Source organism: Myotis myotis, unplaced genomic scaffold, assembly GCF_014108235.1.
Source record: "Myotis myotis isolate mMyoMyo1 unplaced genomic scaffold, mMyoMyo1.p scaffold_m19_p_7, whole genome shotgun sequence".
Lineage (NCBI taxonomy): Eukaryota > Metazoa > Chordata > Mammalia > Chiroptera > Vespertilionidae > Myotis > Myotis myotis.
Window position 1 is genome coordinate 78137402 of NW_023416379.1, and position 19517 is coordinate 78156918.

General features: G+C 46.1%; 1 protein-coding gene across 6 annotated transcripts in view; it reads right to left on the reverse strand.

Moving 5' to 3' along the window:
* Positions 1–950: 950 nt before the first annotated feature.
* PAQR8 (progestin and adipoQ receptor family member 8) overlaps positions 951–19517 on the reverse strand; it is a 43060-nt gene continuing 24493 nt past the window's right edge. For 2 of the 6 annotated variants that reach the window (XM_036317208.1, XM_036317213.1), the window contains exon 2: positions 951–5280. In XM_036317208.1, the coding sequence (XP_036173101.1) occupies positions 4183–5247 (1065 nt within the window). In that variant the 5' untranslated portion in view covers positions 5248–5280 and the 3' untranslated portion in view covers positions 951–4182. Of the gene's footprint in view, positions 5281–8259; positions 8523–12031; positions 12817–13474; positions 13588–19517 lie in introns of those variants that run through there. The other 4 variants (XM_036317209.1, XM_036317211.1, XM_036317210.1 and 1 more) reach the window with 4 other exon arrangements.

The window sequence follows — 19517 nt, forward strand, 5'->3', positions numbered from 1 at the left end:
ATGACACCTATAGGTGCTCATAAATGATGAATCAATAACCGGGGTGGTTGAACTATTAAGTGACAACAGGAGCATTTGCAAGCTGCCCAGCACCCTTGCTGGTGATAAAAATAGGTTTGTGTAAACAAGAGGGCCATTCATAATTCTACCAGAGGAGCCTCAAGCCAGAGAAACACCATTTTCTTACGTTACTGGGATTGCACTGTCCCTGAAGCTACCATAGGCTAGAACAGTGGTCGTCAAACTGCGGCTCGCGAGCCACATGTGGCTCTTTGGCCCCTTGAGTGTGGCTCTTCCTAAGCCTTAGGAGCACCCTAATTAAGTTAATAACAAGGTACCTACCTATATAGTTTAAGTTTAAAAATTTGGCTCTCAAAAGAAATTTCAATCGTTGTACTGTTGATATTTGGCTCTGTTGACTAATGAGTTTGCTGACCACTGGGCTAGAGAATCACTTGTTTTTTTTTCTACAGCTATTTATATCTAATAGTCAGGCTACAAAATCCTTTGGTTGATAGGTGCCACATTTCACAACACGTACACTATAGTACCTGTGATAGTATAATTATAATTTGTAGTTTTTAAATCTAAAAAATGTAGTCCATCAATTCAAATTTTTGAAATATTTAACACTGTTATCCATGAAACTAGGAATATTTATTCAATTAGATTGAAATCCTCAGAGAAATCCACTCCATAGCTTTAGGGGGCGAGGGGGAATATTTGATCTGCTTACAAGTGAGGATTTGGGGTATACCAGTATGTGTGGTTTGGGAGGGGAGGGGTTGGAGATTTTTAATTTTTTTATATTTCCCTACTTCTAGGGGCATATCAAGTATCATGACCTTCTCCTGGCAATGACTGTCTAGATAAAACCTTTCTTTAAGATGAGCCTTGTCAAAGTAGCCCTGGTCAAGGGCTGTGGCAAAGAGATGTTGACAGTACAACAATCCATATACAAAATCAGTTTAATGGTCATTTCTGTAAGTAGATTTAAATAAACAGAAAATAGTAACAATGTTTCCTTGCCAAGCAATCAAGCAAAACACCGGGTCCAACACTATCTGCAGGCAGAGACCTTGAGGGCAATGGCTGGGCTTTCTCTGAGTAAGAAGTGAGTGCCATCTGGAGGATCTACTTGAAACTACAGCACAGCAATCGTGAAACCTTAAGGTACAATTTGTGAAAAGATGGGCAACATAAGCAGGAATGTCGGACCTTCAACGCGTGGCCTGAGCTCCTGCTGTTTTTCAAGCTTCCAGTAGAGGATTGAGAATGTTCCGGAATGAGGTACCTTCAGCCGAAGTGCGAAATGAAACCCTACCACCGAAAGAGTATCAACATCAGCTTGTTCATTAAATATATAGGTCAGGAAGTACTAGGCAGCAGAGAAATGGGCAAATGTGTCCCCAGTCTAGTACGTCCTACCATCCCCTCATCCTACTCTGGCTAGGGTCCAATATAAATCCATCAGAGTTTTTATTCATAGTATGTAAATGGACTGATAGTTTAGTTTTTTTCAGAGGCATTTACATTTTAATAGGTTGAAAGTACTTGCTTAAGAAAGAGAGAGAGAGAGAGAGAGAGAGAGAAAGAGAGAGAGAGAGAGAGAGAGAGGGGTAATGAGCAGAATTTCCAGTAGATGCCAATTATTTGAGGGGGTCTGGTGGAGAAAGACAATCATCTCCTTTATCAAATAATTATTCCTTTTAAACAAACTAGGCCTGTTCCTTACCATACACTCATTTTAATGAAGATGTTTTAAAAGAGTATTTAATCCCTTAAAAGTCTGAGTATTGATGAACAAACATCTGCATTTCCTGTGTTTACATGTTACTACCCCCTACCTCAAGGCTTCTCAAATATCTGTGGTGAAAACGTAAAAAAAAATTTCAATCACTTGAGGGGCCAACACTTGTGTAAATCAAACTAAGAATTTGATGGCAATATCTACAAGTTTGGTCTATCTTGTACTTATCTTGTTACAGACCATTTACAGTGTGCAGGCTGGCACTGGTCTACATTTCAAAATCACTGTTTTCTCTTTTTTAAAAACGACCTGCATTTGGCCTCAAGATCTCGGCCACCATGACCACCAGTTCCGTTCAAGAGCTTGACTTACATCTTCCTTCCAACTTTTAAAAGAGCATGGTCTTTGAATCCATACTAATGAACAATTCAAGCACTTTCTATTCCCCATTTTAAACTGACCCTCTACTTGTAATGTGTTTGCACAACTCCCCCATGCCCTTGCTTAGTCCAACCCGATTCAGTTTGCTAACTTTATTTGTGGTGGATTTGGCCTAGACACCAGAAGCTTGTGTAAGACACTTGGGTAGCACAGAAGTTCATGTACTTGGGGATTAATAGAGGCACCCATCTAGGAAAACTACAAAGCTGACAAAACATACATTTTCTTGATATAAAGATTATTGGAAAGCTTCAGTTGAATATTTTTCTTTTTCGTCCTCCCCTTCTTCTTCTTCTTTTTTTTTTCTTTGCCAAAAATAAGCAGATTGAAAGAGTCTTTTGATTGTTAAACAATCCTTCATCCACTGGTTGAAAAGCAACAAATTCTTTCTTTCTAATCCCAGTAACCCCAAACCGCAAATTTCACATGGCCATATATTCAGGAGTGTTCATACATTTCCATTTATAAGGCACAAACCCACACATCTCTCAGCGAAAGAAAGAAAACAAAGATTTGAAGACAACAAGATAATCTAGTAATAGAAGATGTTTGTCAAAGTGGAGTGAAAACAAACCACTTCCCTTTTCGGTAAATGGGAACCTTATACTGAGAGGAAATGCAGCCTCCCGCGGCTCCTCTGTCAACGCAGCCTCTTTCACTGGACCAGAGCGAGGTGTGTCCTCTGGAGGCTGCATGGCCAGAACACACCAATGGCAAGTACCACTTACCCCGTAGAAGCTGCTGGGCGGTGATGTCCGAAATGGGACATTCTAGCTACAGGGTGCCCCACTCACCATTCATACTCCAAGGAGCCTCCGGGGACCAACCACAGAGCGCACACACACTTCCTGTCCTGGGGCTTGACTGTTTTTAGGGTTCAGCTCTCAGTGGAGGCTAAGTGCCTGTCTGAGGACCCTGAACTGGGCTAGTTATGTGGGTCCTTTGTGGTGTGGCATGTACTTAAAAGGCTGGACCTTGGGTTCCTCTTGAAATAATTAGATCCCTAGAGGGATCCTTAGAACCAACTCATTCTACCAGGGGCTTTTTGAACACGCTGGCCAAAATCTGGAGAAGACTTCCTGGAGCAAGCCCCAAATCTTCTGGCCTGTCAGGCAGCTGTAACAGACCTGAAGGAATCCTCCGGTCCACGGGTATACAACAGTGGGCCCTAGGATACCAAACAGTATCCAAGCTTATTGGCTGGGCCTCCTGGTGGCTCTTGGCACTGTACTTTCTAGTACCGTCTGCATTAGTATTACATGAGAATAAGCTTCCTGGATAGCCACATGGATCCACACAACTACTTCACAGTCCTGTATGTTACCAAGGTCTGAAGGGAGTGAACAGCACTTTAGAGGAAATAGCCAGAGAGATGTCATCCTGAGAAAAGGGTCAGAGTTAGAGTGGGTGAGAGAGGAGAGATCAGAAATCAGATGAACCGGATAATTCATTGTCTGAAGGTTTCACTGAATCTTGAAGAGTCTGAATTCTCCACCTTGGACAATCTGAAACCCAAAGGAAATGGGTCCTGGGGTCAGTTTATTCAATTACCAAAGACCAGCAATAGTAGGATGGCCAGTCCAATATGGTGTGGACCAGCCACCTCCTTGTTTTCCAGTCCAAGTCTATCACCCCTCCAGCTCCAGGACTTGCCCCTGGAGGCCTTAGTCAGAATTTTACTGAATTTTCAGGCATGAATATGGTCCTTAATTCAGTGCCCCATGATCTTAGCCAAGGTCCCTTCCTTTCCTGTGTCTTGAAAGGCTATGACCCAGATGGAAAAGGAGCACTCCTTTTATTAACAACATAACTCTTGAATCCTTTGGCTTCCCAAAGCCATGGCCATAGCATATCCTTGGATATATGTATTAATGTAAAAGCCATTAATACACATGAAAACTCTTAAAAACAAAAAGTCAGCTCCTGTGTTTGTATCACACTTCCCCCAAATCGCAATGGGGTGCCTCCACAGCTTGCCCACCCTGCCAGCCTCACGACTCTTTCTTCATCAGTCTGGCCTTGACTTTGCGCCTCAGGAGGGCTGCAGTGGTGGTGCTGCAGGCGGTCAACAAGAAGAAGGACAGACAGGCCACATAGACAGACAGGGGACTGTGGCGCTGCAGGAAGATCTCCTGCCGCCCCTGGTAGTCCAGGAGGATGGCCTCCAGCTGGGAAAGCGTGCAAATGGACAGAAATACGTGGAAGAGCTGATGCCCGTGGCCCACAATGTCACAGGACCCGGGGAAGTACTTCTCAGGAACCGGGCAAGAGAAGAAGTAGGCGCTGACCAGGAAGAAGAGGATCTGGAGGGTGTGGTACCAGGCGGCCTGCTCCTGGCAGCCAGCCAGGTGGCATAGGGCTACTCGGTGGGCCACGGGGCTAATGTCCAGAATGAAGGCCAGCCCTGAGGGCACCACCTGACATATCTTCTTCATGACTGGGTAAGGCTTCTGATAACGATACTTGGCGTAACAACAGCCAGCGCAAGACAACCAGCCACAGAAGGCAGCTGCTGGAAGGAAGAAGAGCCAGAAGTGCTCATACCAGCCCTGGTCAGAGGTGTAGAAGAAGTGGACCAGGGCGCTGCCGTACTGGTAGATGCTCACCCCCACGTAGTCCACGAAGTAGAACGTGTAGTGGGAGAGCTCCGACTGGGACTGCAGCAGGTGGGCCAGCACGCTGAACAGGAGGTAAGTGATGGAGGACAGGACGTAGATGAGCAGGGGCAGGGTGCTGGCAGAGGCCCAGGGCAAGGCCTCGGCCTCGGCAAAGGCCCAGAATCGCAAGAGGACGGCCAGGGCCGCCAACAAGTGGGTCCAGACGTTGACCACCTCGTTGTGTTTCTGGAAGAGGCTGAGGAAGTAGTAGCGCCACCTGTGGCCCGTGGGGCGGTAGCCGGTGTGGATGTAAGGCTCCCGGAACAGCTGGGGCACATCTGTCTCGGGGACGGTGCAAGGCATCTTGGGAAGCCCATTCTCCAGGATCTTGGGCAGGCGGCGCAGCTGCTGCCCGCTGACTGACAGGGTGCTCAGGTGCTCCAGGATGGCCGTCGTCATGGCTGCCTGGCACGGCAGGGCGGGGGTTGCAGCCTAAAGACAAGAAAGGAACATCAGCAAAAATGCAGCGAGAGAGGGACTGAGCTAAGGGAGCAAAGCAACTATGGGTGTTCTTAATGAAACGCAGCTTTCTAGTGCAATATGTAGGCAGAAAGCTGCAGGCAGCTCTTTGAGCCTTTCTTCTTCTTTTTTAAAATTTATTTATTTTTAAATCCTCACCCCAGGATATTTTTTTCATTGATTTTTAGAGAGAGTGTAAGAGGGAGAGAAATATCGATGTGGGAGAAACACATGAATTGGTTGCCTCCTGCACAGCCCAGGCCGGGGAGGAGCCTGCAACCAGAGGTACATGCCCTTGACCAGAATCCAACCCAGAACCCTTCCTCCACAGGCCGAGGCTCTATCCACTGAGCCAAACTGGCTATGGTCTTTGTTCTTCTTGACAGAGTTGGACCAAGCTCCCTTACTCCCCCAACATTCTGACTTTACCTCTACTACCCACCACACAGTGTGAGGCCAAGTCATAGCTTATAAAATGGGAATGTTAGCCACCCCGTTTTAATGATATTTAGAAAGTAAGGGTTTCTTTAAAGGCTTTGGAATTTTCTAGATGCTATTAAAATGTAATCGTCAGACAGGCTCTACTAGTATGAAACATTATGTTAAAATACTATAGGCCTGATGCACAAAATCTGTGCAAGGGGCTCGGCCCTCGCAGCCCTGGCTTCATCTGGAAGGTCGTCCAGATGGTCGTTCTGCTGTTAGGTCTAATTAGCATATTAGCTATTTGTTATATAGGATAAGAATTACAAATATTGATATTATTAATGATAGCCTACATTTCTTGAGCACCTAATCTTAAAATATTCACTGGTCACTTGAAAATCTGAGATAAGCAATAGTAATTTGAACTCAAAGTAAAGACAAACACATGAATCATCAATTAGGTTGGTAAAAACCCATGTATATTCTGGGAAATATCTGACTAAATAAATTTAACATAAACTCTAATTGCAAAAATTGTTTTTTGTTTTTTAAGTTATGCTCTGGAAAGGAGGTAGTTTTGGGCTTGTCTCTCCTGGATATTTAAATCTCTGCTCAATGAATTTTAGGTCCCTCAAATGCTGAATTTACATTTGAAATTTTTGTTGACAGATGAGCCAGCTAAGCACGGCAATTATTTCATAAAATAGTCCTTAAAATAGCTGCAAAGTTTCAAGGGAAGTTACTGAGGAAAGAAATGGATTTTTAGCATGTCTACAGTTACCTTCTGTAATTTGTATTTCCCAAACCCTTTTCCTTGGAAAAGTGCAAAACCTTCCTTCAGAACCCTTCGCTGGGAGAGATACAGCAAGTGCTTCTCAGGGCACTACTAATTGTAGTGAAGAAAATGTCATCTTCCTACTCACACACCTTAATCAACATTGAAAAAAGAAAAAAAAAATATCTAAATGGTCTAAAATGTAGGACATGGAAATGAATAAAATGTGAAAGAAGTTCAGGAAGACCTGGGGTCAAGCCCTGGTTTTTGGACATTTCCTGGGTAACCTGGGGCAAGTTACAGAGTTCACTAAGCTTCAGTTCCCTCATCTGTGATGTGGGAGTAGTAATTTTACGTATCATATGGATGGTTGGGGGTGGCTAAAAGAGAGAATTTAACACATAAAGTGCGTAGCACCCTGCCTGGCCCAAGACGAGTGCTCAGTAAAAGCTAAGTACTGCCGTTATCTGTATTACTATGAGCTGGCCTTTGTGCTAGGTATACAAAGGATAAAAAGATATGCTGCCTGCTTTTCAAGGTCAGACTCTACTGAGGCAGACGAGTAGGGACGTTATGACCAAAACATGGATGTGTGCTCCAAGGAGGCGAGCATTGGTTCACGGTGTCTCTGCAAACATAAGCAAAATAGACAGAAGGCCAGGGAGGGGTGCACAAGCTTCTACAAGTGACCCCTGAACTGGGTGTTGAAGGAAAATCAGAATTCCCAAGAGAACATGAGGGGGAAAGAGAGCTATAGGCAGAGAACAAGGTCAAAGCACTTATGCCAAAATAAGGACCTGTGCAGCCTGGAGCGCCCGAGGAGGTGGCAGGTGGCGTGTGTGTGGTCTGAGGGAGGACATCGGCACCAGAGACCTGAGCCCTGCCTTCCACAAGGACGAGCCATGAGCTCCAGCCGGGGCTCTGCCATCTGAGAAGTTGAGCGACTGACAAAGAGAAGCTGATGTAAGGACTATTATGACGTCATGCCCTTAAAGTGTTTAACAGAGCGCTTGGTTCCAAGTCCACAAAACAAATGCCATGATTACGACCATCTCCAGTGGGAGAAGCGGGGGCAGTTCACGAGTGGACGACCTAATGCCCTCTCCGTGCCTTGTATCTACTTGTACGGTGGCCCTGAAACCTGGGACTGAGTCATTTCTTTAGCTAGTACAGGCCAGTGATTCCCTACCAGGACCAAGCCATCAACTAGTGCTCAATATAACAATTAGAGAACCTTATTAAGAATCAGAGTGTCAGCCAGAAAGACAGGTAAGGGTGGGGGAGAGAGAGAGAGAGAAAGTTGTCATCAGAATACCTTAATTCATTCAAAACGAGCAAAACAAGAAAAAGCTAAGCAGTGCTTTTGCCGCCAGCGAGCAGAGGGATTGAGAACCTGGCGGTTAATAGATGGAGATTCCAACTGACCTGGGTGGCAGTTGGTGACAGGGCATGGCAGGGGTAAGGGAGGGGGACACCAGAAGGTGGAACAGGTGGGGTACACAGGTCCCAGATCAGGTGGATGCACTGTAGGGCTGGGCCTGGGACATGGGACGACATTTCAAACTGTGCTGATGCTGGTGACGGAGAAGCATGCAATCTAGGGGCACTGGGCTTGTTGGAGCTCTGGGGAATTAAAGGGCTCTATTCTTTAGATACAAACATAGTGGGAAATCAGATGAAAATGTCGGTTTGATTTTGTGTCTGGGATATGGGCTGTAGGACTCGCTGCAGATGTGGCCCGGCATGCCCACCTGCGTTGATCAAGCGAGTTTCCGTCATCTCTGGGCACCCAAAGCAATCGCAGGCCATTCTGTATCCAGAGTTGAATAACACATGACTGCACAGTTTCTGCTCATCTTTGCATCCTCGAAAATAGGATGCCTGACACAATAGCAGGTTTTTATAAGCTGATGACACGACTGAATTTCTAAAGATTAAAACCGTGGGTCTGGGTTGTCTATTGGTTGGAACTAAGTCCAGTTCAGACCTGGGAGCCAACTGGCATCTGTTTGTTCTGAGGAAGAAAAGACAGATTATGATGATGCTTTATTGGCAATTTCCAGAAAACCCCGTCTGACCCTGAGTTTCTCCAGCCCTCATCTCACCAACATAACCTCTCCTGGCTTTATGTTGACAAATCCTGATCATGAAATCATTGCCACTTCTCTCTCACTTACAGAAACTGAACTAGGAAGAGGTTTATAGAAATAAGGAACAGAGAAGTATAAGACCAAAAGGATATTCACTTTAACTTCAAAGGAAAGGGTGCACAGGAAAAAATAAAAAGGCAGAATCTTCATTTCCCTTGAAAATGAGGTCTCTCTCAATGATCCTTAGAATGCAGCCACATCAGTCTCAGGGGCTCCTTAACTCCACCCTCTGGAGTGTGTAACCCAACACTCACCGAAAGTTCCAGGGACCTGACCTCCATGGCCTCCAACTCAGGACACCATCTCTTATCTCCCTCAGCAATGAGGTGGTAAAAAGATCTAGGTCCTCTATCTGTGGGTGACAAGGACCTCAATTTCCCTTTGGAAGTCCAAGGTCATAAAAAATGATTGGGAAGAGTGGGGATTAATTTTTAATCCTTTGCTTAGCAACTACCTCTTCCACGGCCATAAAATTCTCCCTTTGTGTGAGAGCAGCCACCACTGCCACAGCGATGGTAATAAGTTATAATTCTTTATCATCACTAACTTCAGAAGCTGCTGTCCAGTGGGGTCCGACCACCTCCCTAGACAGGCCTTACCTGCAGTTAAGCTTCAAAGGGCCAGCTGTAAAGTCTGGGAGCCCGTTTTGGAGGAAGCACATATTGGCATCATGATGTTGTTGCAGAACACACTTCTTAGCCTTCCCATTGCCGGCCCTGAGTAAGGCCCCCTCCCTCATTCCTGGCCTCTGTCCCCATGCACCCTCCCCAAACTCATGTGGTCATGAGTCAACTAAGATGCTCCCTTAGAATGGTCTCCCTTGCACAGGGTGCACACTAACTCCTCTGCTGAGGCAGCTGGGATGTAGATCTTCCTGAAGAGGCCCCAGCATACTTCTCTCCTGGGCTCCCGATCACGGGTTCACTCTGCTCACTTCCCAAGCTCCTTCAGGGGCAGGGACTGTATGGTGCACAACTTCCCCTGTCTAAAATAATCACACGCCTTGTCCAGCCAGTGTGGCTCAGCGGCTGAGCGTCGACCCATGCACCAAGAGGTCGCAGGTTCGATTCCAGGTCAGGGCACATGCCCAGGTTGCGGGCTCAATCCCTTGTGGGGGACATGCAGGAGGCAGTCAATTGATGTTTCTCTCCCATCAATGTTTCAATCTCTCCCTCCCTCTCCCTTCCTCTCTTTCTAAAATCAATTAAAAAAATAAAATAATCATATACCCGACAATCATTTACTGAATGGATAAATTCTTTAGGCCCAGACATATGGCACCAATTTCCTTCTTTTGGGCAAGACTGAGGAATAAAAGAAATAATAGTTTGGACGTTGGGAGGTTGGGCTGTTCCTGGCCAACTCCTATTTATCCTTCATGACCCAGCTCAGGTTCCCCTGTGAAGCCTTCCCCTCAGGTACTACTATCCTGCCCACTGCACTTGTAGTCCTCCATTACAGCAATTTGCAACCTTTTCATCTCATGGCACACATAAGCTTATTATTAAAGTTCTGCAGCACACCAAAACAATGTATTTTTTGCCGATCTGACAAAAAGTAGGTGTAACTTTGATTTATACACACTAGATGGCTAGTGTTGTGTTGGTTGTCATTTTTTAAAATTTGACAATCTAGGGAAAAGAGGTCAGCGGCCCTGACTAAATAGTCAGGTATTGCATGTTTTAAAAATTCTTGCAGCACACCAGTGTGTTGCGGCACATGGGTTGAAAAGTCGCTGCTCCCTTACAGCAGTCTCCCTACCGTACAGCGCCAATGCCCACTTTATATTACTTGTCTCTCCACCCACTACACTGTAAAGATCCTTTGAGGGCTGAGAATCTTTTATCACCTATCACTGTGTCTCCCACATGGGGGATGTTCCAATAAATTGTTGTTGAATAAATGAATGCATGGAATGAAAATGTCAGAATAATGATAGTGACAAACACTTATATGGTGTTTATCATATACCCTGCAGTATTCTAGGCTCTTCACAAATACTAGAGGCCCAGTGCACAAAATCTGTGCTCTGAGGCGGGGTAGGGGGGTGTCACTCAGCTCTGCCTGCACCCTCTCGAAGTCCGGGATCCCATGGGGGATGTCCGCCTGCAGGGGATCAAGCCTAAGCCAGCAGTCGGACATCCCTCTCACAGTCCAGGACCCCTCACTCCTTACTGCCCACCTGCTCGCTGCTCCTTACCACTCGGCTCACTGTTCCTAAGTGCTGCTGTGGAGGTGGGAGAGGCTCCCGCCACCACCGCTGTGCTCACCAGCCATGAGCCCAGCTTCTGGCTGAGCAGCACCCCCTGTCGTAGTGCACTGACCATCAGGGGGTGGCTCCTGCATTGAGCATCTGCCCTCTGGTGGTCAGTGCACATCATAGCAACTGGTCATTCTGCTGTAATGGTCACTTAGGCTTTTATTATTTGGACTAGAGGCCTGATGCATGAAAATTCGTGCAAGAGTAGGCCTTCATTCCCCCAGGGTCCTGGCATCGGCTTTCCTCCAGCACCCGAGACCCGGGCTTCCTTCCCTCCAGCCAGCCACAGGCACCCAGGACCCCAGCCAGCTTGCCCAGGGCCAACTGCAGGCACCTGGGCCCCAGCTTTGTCAGGAAGGACATCTGGAAGATGTTTGGTCTAATTAACACATTATCCTTTTATTATTAAAGATTAACTCATTAAACTTCCCAGTAACTATCTGGCATTGGCAGTATTTCTTTTTCTTTTTTAAAATTCTCACCCGAGGATATGTTTTTATTGATTTTTAAGAGAGAGGATGGGGGGGCGGTGAGAGAGAGATGAGAGAGAAACATTGATAGGTTGCCTCCTATATGTGCTCCAATTGGGGATCAAACCCACAACCTACATATGTGCCCTGACTGGTAATCGAACTTGAAACCTTTTGGTATATGGGAGGACAATCCAATCAAGTGAGCCACCTGACTATATCATCATTCTCATTTTACAGATGAGGAAACAGAAGCACAGAGAGATTCATTAACTTGCCCAAGGCTACACAGTAAATTGCAGAGCCAGGAAGTAACCTGAAGCAGTCAGCCCTAGTGAATGAGCTATTAACCACTATGTCCTCAAAAAATGCACTCTACGATTAAACCCAAACATTTTCAGCGATATGCAACTCCAGATATGCTACTGCAACACTGCTTTGCTCCATCCACAAAAATAATTTGCAGTTGGCCTTACAAAAGCAATCAGTATTGCAAACTTCTCAGTTTTTTGCCACTGAGTTTATTTGTAAATCAGAGTCCAGTACCCTCCAAGAGAAGGAAATGGGACTGCCACATAGTCTATCAGGCATCTATCAGACAATCCAAGTGGGTGTGCAACCCAGATAAAAAGTGATCACAAACCCCGCGGGCCTCTTTCATCTTAAAGAGACATGCGTCCTTGCGGCTGGCTTGCAGACTGGTGCGGTGAGAGATTCCAGTGATAAACCTATAGATGAGGTTGCTGATCAGCCTGCTGGAGGAAAGCAGGCAGCCATGAGAACAGTCACTGATTCCACTGCTCCCGCAGCATGCTCTCGAAAACCTTTCCCCGGGTAAAGCAGAGAATGAAATAAAAAGCTCCATGTTTGGGAAATGCAAATAGTTTGGTGCCATCTGGTGACATTTTATCTGAAGGCCAAAGATAAACGCTCCAAAACACTGGTGTTCTTTGGTCTGTTACAAGGACCTCACTGGAACGGATCGCAGGTTTGGTTTAGCAGATTCCCTGGAAAAACACTGGACGAGGAAGAAACAGTTCCCACTTCTAAATCTAGCTCTACCACTAATGATGGGACTGTAGGCAGATCACTCAACCTCTCCTGCCTCAGTCCTCTAGTCTATAAAATAGGAGCCAGTCTCTACAGACTCCATTACTGTAAAATTCCATAATTCATCTGGGCTGTGTTTTGCTTTGTATGGAGGATCAAACAGTGTGCTAAAACCACCAACAAAGAGCTCCTGTGTCATCACCTCACGTCACTGTGTGGGGGCTCGCACAGATGGCAGGGAGGTGGCCTGCTGCTTATTGGACAGAGGACAAAACAGCCATTTCCATTAAAGAGGGCAGAAGAACGCTTCCAGAATCCACAGAAACCCAGCTCACACATCACTGCATAGCTATAAATGGCTGAGAAGGAACAGCAGCCAAAGTGCCGACATGGTGTGCGATTGTTAAGAGCTGGAGCCATGCTTGGAGCAGCCTCTGGTCCAACCAGAGACAGAGATGGTGTTGCCAATAGCCTCAGACGCCACCAGGATCTCCATAGTCGTCCATCAAGTGAGAGGCGGCTGGGCCCACACCAACCTTTGTTGCCACATCTGCCAAATATATCACTGTTTACAAAGTCACATTTTAAAGAACGGCACCACTGGCAGAATCCTATTATTAGCAGAGATAATTTTAACATGAATTCTGATTCACCCACGGTCAACACATATCCTCTCTATACTCAAGAAAACCTGCCCTAGCCGGTTTGCTCAGTGGATAGAGCGTAGATCTGCAGACTGACTGATCCCAGGTTCGATTTTGGACAAGGGCACATGCCCAGGTTGCAGGCTCGATCCTCAGTGTGGGGCGTGCAGGAAGCAGTCAATCAATGATTCTCTCATCATTGATGTTTCTATCTTTCTCTCCTTTTCCCTTCCTCTCTGAAATCAATAAAAATATACTTAAAAAAAAGAAAACCCAGAAAACATAAATAGCATCTTGATATCCCAAATGGGAGATCTGATTTAATAAATTATGATAAATCTATAAAATAGGATACTATGCACATATTCAAATATTTATGTAGATATATTTACCTTTATTGTTACAGAAAGATGCACATGAAATACCTGTGCTCCATTTTTTTTTCACTGTAGTCTCCCCTGCACTTAGATTGACTAGGACATAGTAGATGGTCAACAAAGATTTGCTGAATAAATAAAGGAATGAAAGATATTATTACAAGAAAGAAGCAAATTAAAACTATGTGTCCCGCCCTGGCCAGTGTGGCTCAGTTGGAAATTATGAAGAAATCTGCCCTAAACATCCATGTGCAGCTTTTTCTGTGAACATACGTTTTCAACTCATTTGGGCAAATACCAAGGGGCATGACTGCCGAGTCTGAATTTTCTTTATTGCTACTTCCTATACTTTCCACGTCTCAGCTCATCTTCCCACTTCAGCAGGTACTATTTTTCAAACAGCACAGCACACACCTTCCACGTGCAATAAACAGCAGCTGTGTTTATTGTGGTGGAAGAATTAGGAGGAGCTGGGGAATTTGGAACACACTGAAGCAGTCTAAGGTGATCATTTTTTCCTCAGAGACTTCCTGTTTGGGTCAAGGTGAGCTCTGCTCCCTGAAACCTGCTAATGAAAGCCTGGGGACAGGAGTCTCCCAGGACTTCCCCCAAGGGTGTAACTGGCAGCTTCATTAGTGTGGCTTGGCTTTAGCAGCACGGCCTCTAGCCTTTCTGCTGCAGGAAGCTCTGTCCCATCTGCAAACCTGCTGGGACCTGGGCCAGCCCAGGTGAACCCCCAATCGAGCTGCAGATTCCCACTGGCAGGAAATCAATCTTGGAATGGTACTTTTCATAGCAGGGGGATCTGCTGGCAAATTAAGCCTGGGCTGGAGCACGGTGTGAGGAATGCGGTCTCCTAGCTGTGAGATCTCCTAGCTGTGAGAAGTTAAACCTTTGGCAGCTGAGGCAGTGCTCTCCCTGGGTGGTCCCAAGAAGAAGGCTTTTTATTTGCTACTAAGAAACAAGTAAGTCGCTCCATTTTCCGTTTCTTTTAGGTATCCCCAAGGCCTTAGTTCTAGTCCACAATGGCCATGAAGAAGTCTTCTCCAGCCCGGCCAGTGTGTCTCAGTGATTGAGCGTTGACCCAGGAACCAAGAGGTCACTGGTTTGATTCCCGGTCAGGGCACCTGCCCGGGTTGCGGGCTCAATCCCCAGTAGGGGGCGTGTAGTAGGCAGCTGATGGATGATGTTTCTCATCGATGTTTTTCTCTCTCTATCCCTCTCCCTTCTTCTCTCTCTCTCTAAAAATCAATAAAATCATATTTTTTAAAAAGCTTTAAAAAGAAGTCTTCTCTAAGCCATCTTGATATCTTTGCTCCGTGAACACTTAACCTACCTATCCCCCACGTTTGGTATCAGAACATCCGGACCCGCGTGCTGCCCCACTGCTGTGTGTAGAGAGCCTCGTCTCTCCTGCGTATTGGGTTGCAAGCTCCTAGGGACAGGAACACTGACTTACACATTCTCTAGTTCTATCAGCAACTATCAGAGGAAAGGTGCCCCAGAATGTGTCAATAGAAAATTGTTCGAACACAAAAGTGAAATAAGACTCTCCTTTGGCCTTCTTTGCTTCTAAAGGCAAAACTGGTGAGAGGTGAGATAATGAACATGGGAGGCATTTTTCAAAAGGAAACAACATTTGAGTCAGCTCTTGTTTATCTGTGTGTGAATCTTCAACATGGTGAGTATACTTAACCGTATTTAAATTGTTAACTGATTTCCAATCATCTGCTCGCATTGGGCCTATCTCTCCCTACCACTGGTAGTACTTTTGTGCTCAATAATGCCTAAGCAGAGATACAGGAAATAGAGAGGCCAGGCAGGAAAAAAAAAAAAGCAAAATAACATTGGAGCAGGAGTCAGGAGACCTAGTTTTCTATTCTTGCTGCTCAGAAGAGGGCAGAATAGACTGTCCTGGTTCCCTGAACAAGCCGCACACATCACACTGCCAATGCTAATTGTGCCCCTCTCTGCCTGGCAAAGCCTGCTCTCACATGCGGGCTGAGATGTAATCTCCTCTGTGAGGTTTAGCAACAGCCTCAAGCAGAATGAAACACATCCTGTTACATCAAGCACATCCAATGCACTCCCCGGCGTTATGTTGTAAGTGGATATACTTGCTTTTTCCTTTATAAAACTTTACAAAAAATTGTTTTAGACTCGGGGGAGTGAACACACAATACAATATACAGATGATGTATTATGGAATTGTACACCTGAAACCTATAACTTTATCAGTCAATGTCACCCCAATATATTCAATAAAAAAGAAAAATAAATAAAACATTAAAAAGTTTTTAGTTTGTGTTACTTGATTGTGAGGATAACTGAAGCACAGAGAATGTAAGCGACCTACTCAAAGCCCCAACCCAAAACAGCCCTAAGGTACGGGCAGACCTCTCTGCTTCTGATTTCTGTGTCCCAAAAGCCCAGCCACCTGTGTCTCAGGAAAAGAAAGCCCATCAAACATGAACAGAAAAGGAAGAGATAGCTGAAAAGTGAGTGCCCGTCTGCCTCTGAGCTGACGACAGACGAGGAATCCCGGCTCTCTAACATCCTAGGTGTATTATCCAGGACACCTGTCCCAAAGCCTTCCATAAGGGCTCATTCTCCTAAGGGCACCCCTGACCTCACTCCACTTCCCAGCGTGGCCTCTCCTACAGTGTGAAGTAGTCATTCATAATCAGTAGCTGATCTGGCAGAGAATCATTTGTTATTCCATAGAGGAGCTTTGTTTGAAAGGTCTACCTACTCGGCTCAGATCAATGACTGTGAACTGTCACACAGCTCCACTCCCACCTCCATTATGTGACAAGCACCCACCAGCCTGCAGGCCCTACCTCCCTGTGATTACTGATCCTTCAGGATTACTTTCACTCCAAGATCTCAGATGTGAAGTTTCCCCTTCCTGATCCCAACACTCCTGACTCCCACCCGTACCATTCCCGCGCGTCTGCAGACACACTTGGGCTCCTCGCCCTCCAGTCCTCCGGCCTTTCTTCTCTCTCAGTCCACCTTCCTCATCCGGCCCCGAGCCTGCCACTTCTCGTCTCCCCTGGCCAGACTCCTCACCCCCACCCCTTCGCTGGGTCTACCTGCCTGATCCGCCTTGCTTACACGTGACTTCTCTTTCTTCCTCACAAGGCGCCGTGTACTAGTATGGAAAGTCACAAAACATTCTGAGACCACGTTAAATTCATGCTTTTAATCCTCAACCGAGACGTCACCTTACTCATCTGGATGTCCCATCAGCACTTTAAGCACTGTGTGAATAAAACAAACTTTCTCCTGCGGTACCTAGTTCTAGTTATTGGTGGGACCAACCTCCCAGTCACCAAGCCTTGAAAGCAAAGCATAATTTCTCCTTTTCTTCCTCCTCCTCGCAAATCCCAGACATCAAATCCCCCTTTTTAAAAAGTGCAGCTTATCCCAAACCTATTCCTTATTTCACTTCCCCTGTAGGCCTGAGTCCTGCCCCAGCTACACTATGGTGATAACTGCCTTGCTACCTGACCTTGCACCCTCCAGTCTCTGGCCCCAGTTCCATCTGACCTGACTGGGCTGAAGTTCAGGCCTGATGATGCTACGTCCCAAAGCCGCCAGGAGCCCTCTCCTCTTTGCCAACTAAAGCTCACATTTCCAAGGCTCTCAGCTGAGCCTTCCATGCCCTGGCCCTAATGGACCCACAGCTTGTTTTCATGCAGAACAAAACTGAGGAAATAGAACAGAGCATGTCAGGGTGCATCCTGCATATTAAAGTACTGTCACGAATCTCCCGGTCCCTGAAATAAAATATATTTCTTAGCAAGGTTCATGTTAAAGTTTGAAAACCACTGATCTACCACCCCATCTAGTATTCCTAAGCATGCCCTATGACTTCCTCTTTCATTTAAAAATTATGAAACACCTCTGGCATACAGAGAAGTATAGAGGATAATACAGTGGGGACAAGGATGGGTCTCGGCCCATACTCCATGCCCCAGCCCAACCCCTCCCACTGCAGCCCCCCGGTCCCCACTCTGCTGGCAGCCCTGCTTCTGCTGCAGCCGCTCCCACGCGCTGATGACACCAGCCCCACTCACACCTGCTGACGGCATGGAGTGATTTGGGCCAGCGTCAGCAGTGGGTGCGAGAAGTGGATGCCAGCCCCAATCACCCCCCAGGAGCAGGGGGAGGTGGAGAAGCCCTGAGGGGCGATTGGGGCCAGCAGCCACTGCTGGCACCCACTGATGGTGCTGAACTATTGGGGCCAGTGCTGGGCACTAGCAACGGGTGCGAGTGGTAGCTCCAGAGCCAGCAGTGGGTGCCCCGCCTTGGTGTGGCGCTTCCACTCACCTGCTCTACAATCCTGCTGCAGCCTACGCCCACCATGTTCCGTGCGCACCCCCTGGTGTTCAGCACACATCATAGGGACTGGTTGTTCAGTTGTTCCGCCATTTGGGCTATTTGCATATTAGGGTTATATATATATGTGTGTGTGTTTGTTCAAAATGTTCATTTGTTCAAAATCTTAAATCTCTGAAAGTTCTTCACTGATTGCTTTGAAATTTTGACACAACGTTGCATTCGAATACGCGCCTGTTTTTATATACCTGTATACCTACTATTATATAGATGTCACACCTGTGACAGGTAAAAACATGCTCTTTTTGAAAAACAGCGCCATCTGTTGGACGTAAAAGCAACACACAGGCTATACTAAATATTTTACGATTCCATTTCAATGTTTCTGTTTACAATTATAAATTGTAGATAAAATTAACCACAAATATGCGTGTCCAGCTGCAAAACGATCGATCAGCTGAGACATTCTCACATCAATTGCTGGGAATTGGGAACGAAAAGGTGCCGGTTGATCTGACCTCAGGACGCATTTCATTGCCTCATAACTTCTGCAATTTAGCGACGTCAAAAGAAGAATTGGTTGAAAAAGTATTTCCCAATATTCAAACCAATGATAAGAATCACGATTGGCTGAGTGAACGAGCTATTCTTGCGGCCAAGAACAAAGACGCCTACGGACTTAAGAACATCATTCAGTCTAACATTCAAAGCGAGGCAGTCACATACAAGTCCGTCGACACTGTTGTGGAAGCAGATGAAGCAGTTAATTATTGAACAGAATTTTTGAATTCATTCAATCTGCCAGAGGTGCCACCGCACGTACTGCAATTGAAAATCGGCGTGTCAATTATGTTGCGAAATATCAACCAGCGAAAGCTTTGCAATGGCACTCGGCTTGCAGTAAAAAAATTAATGAGCAACGTCGTAGAAGCAACAATCTTGACAGGACCTTTCAAAGGTGAAGATGTCCTCATTCCTCGCATTCCTATGATTCCAAAGGATATGCCATCTCAATTTAAGAGATTGCAATTCCCAATTCGATTGGCATTTGCAATCACCATCAACAAAGCTCAGGGCCAATCTTTAGAATTGTGCAGTTTAGATCTAGATGCGGATTGCTTCTCACTTGGACAATTATATGTTGCGTGTTCTAGAGTTGGCAAACCAGACAATCTCTATATCTGCACAGACAATGGAACAATAAAAAATATTGTATACCCACAAGCATTGTGAAATTAAACATATTAGAGAAACTAAGATGGCGGCATAGATAAACACCGGGAAATTGCTGCCTCCCACAACAACTTCAAAAAAACCAACATAAAGACAAAATGAACAGCATCCAGAACTACAGGAAAGCTGGCTGAGTGGAAATTCTACAACTAGAAGGAAAGAAAAGCACACTGAGAGCCAGAGGAGCTGCGGAAGTAAAGTGCAGAGGTACGGAGGCTCGCGCGCGCGGAAAGGGGCTGGTACCTGAGGACGCGGCTGTCTTTTTAAATTGGGAGGGAGTCACAAGCTCCCGACTGCTCTGAACTCCGGTTCCGGGAAGTCTCTGGGGACCCAGGACTCATACGGGGAGAAACTGGACTGTCTGGCAGCGGGCAGAACTTGGAACTTGAGGTCGGCAACCAGAGAGGTGCTTGCAGCAATTACCGGGACACTGAGACGCGTGGCCCCTTAGGGCAGGGCTGAGAATCCGCCATAGCTGCTT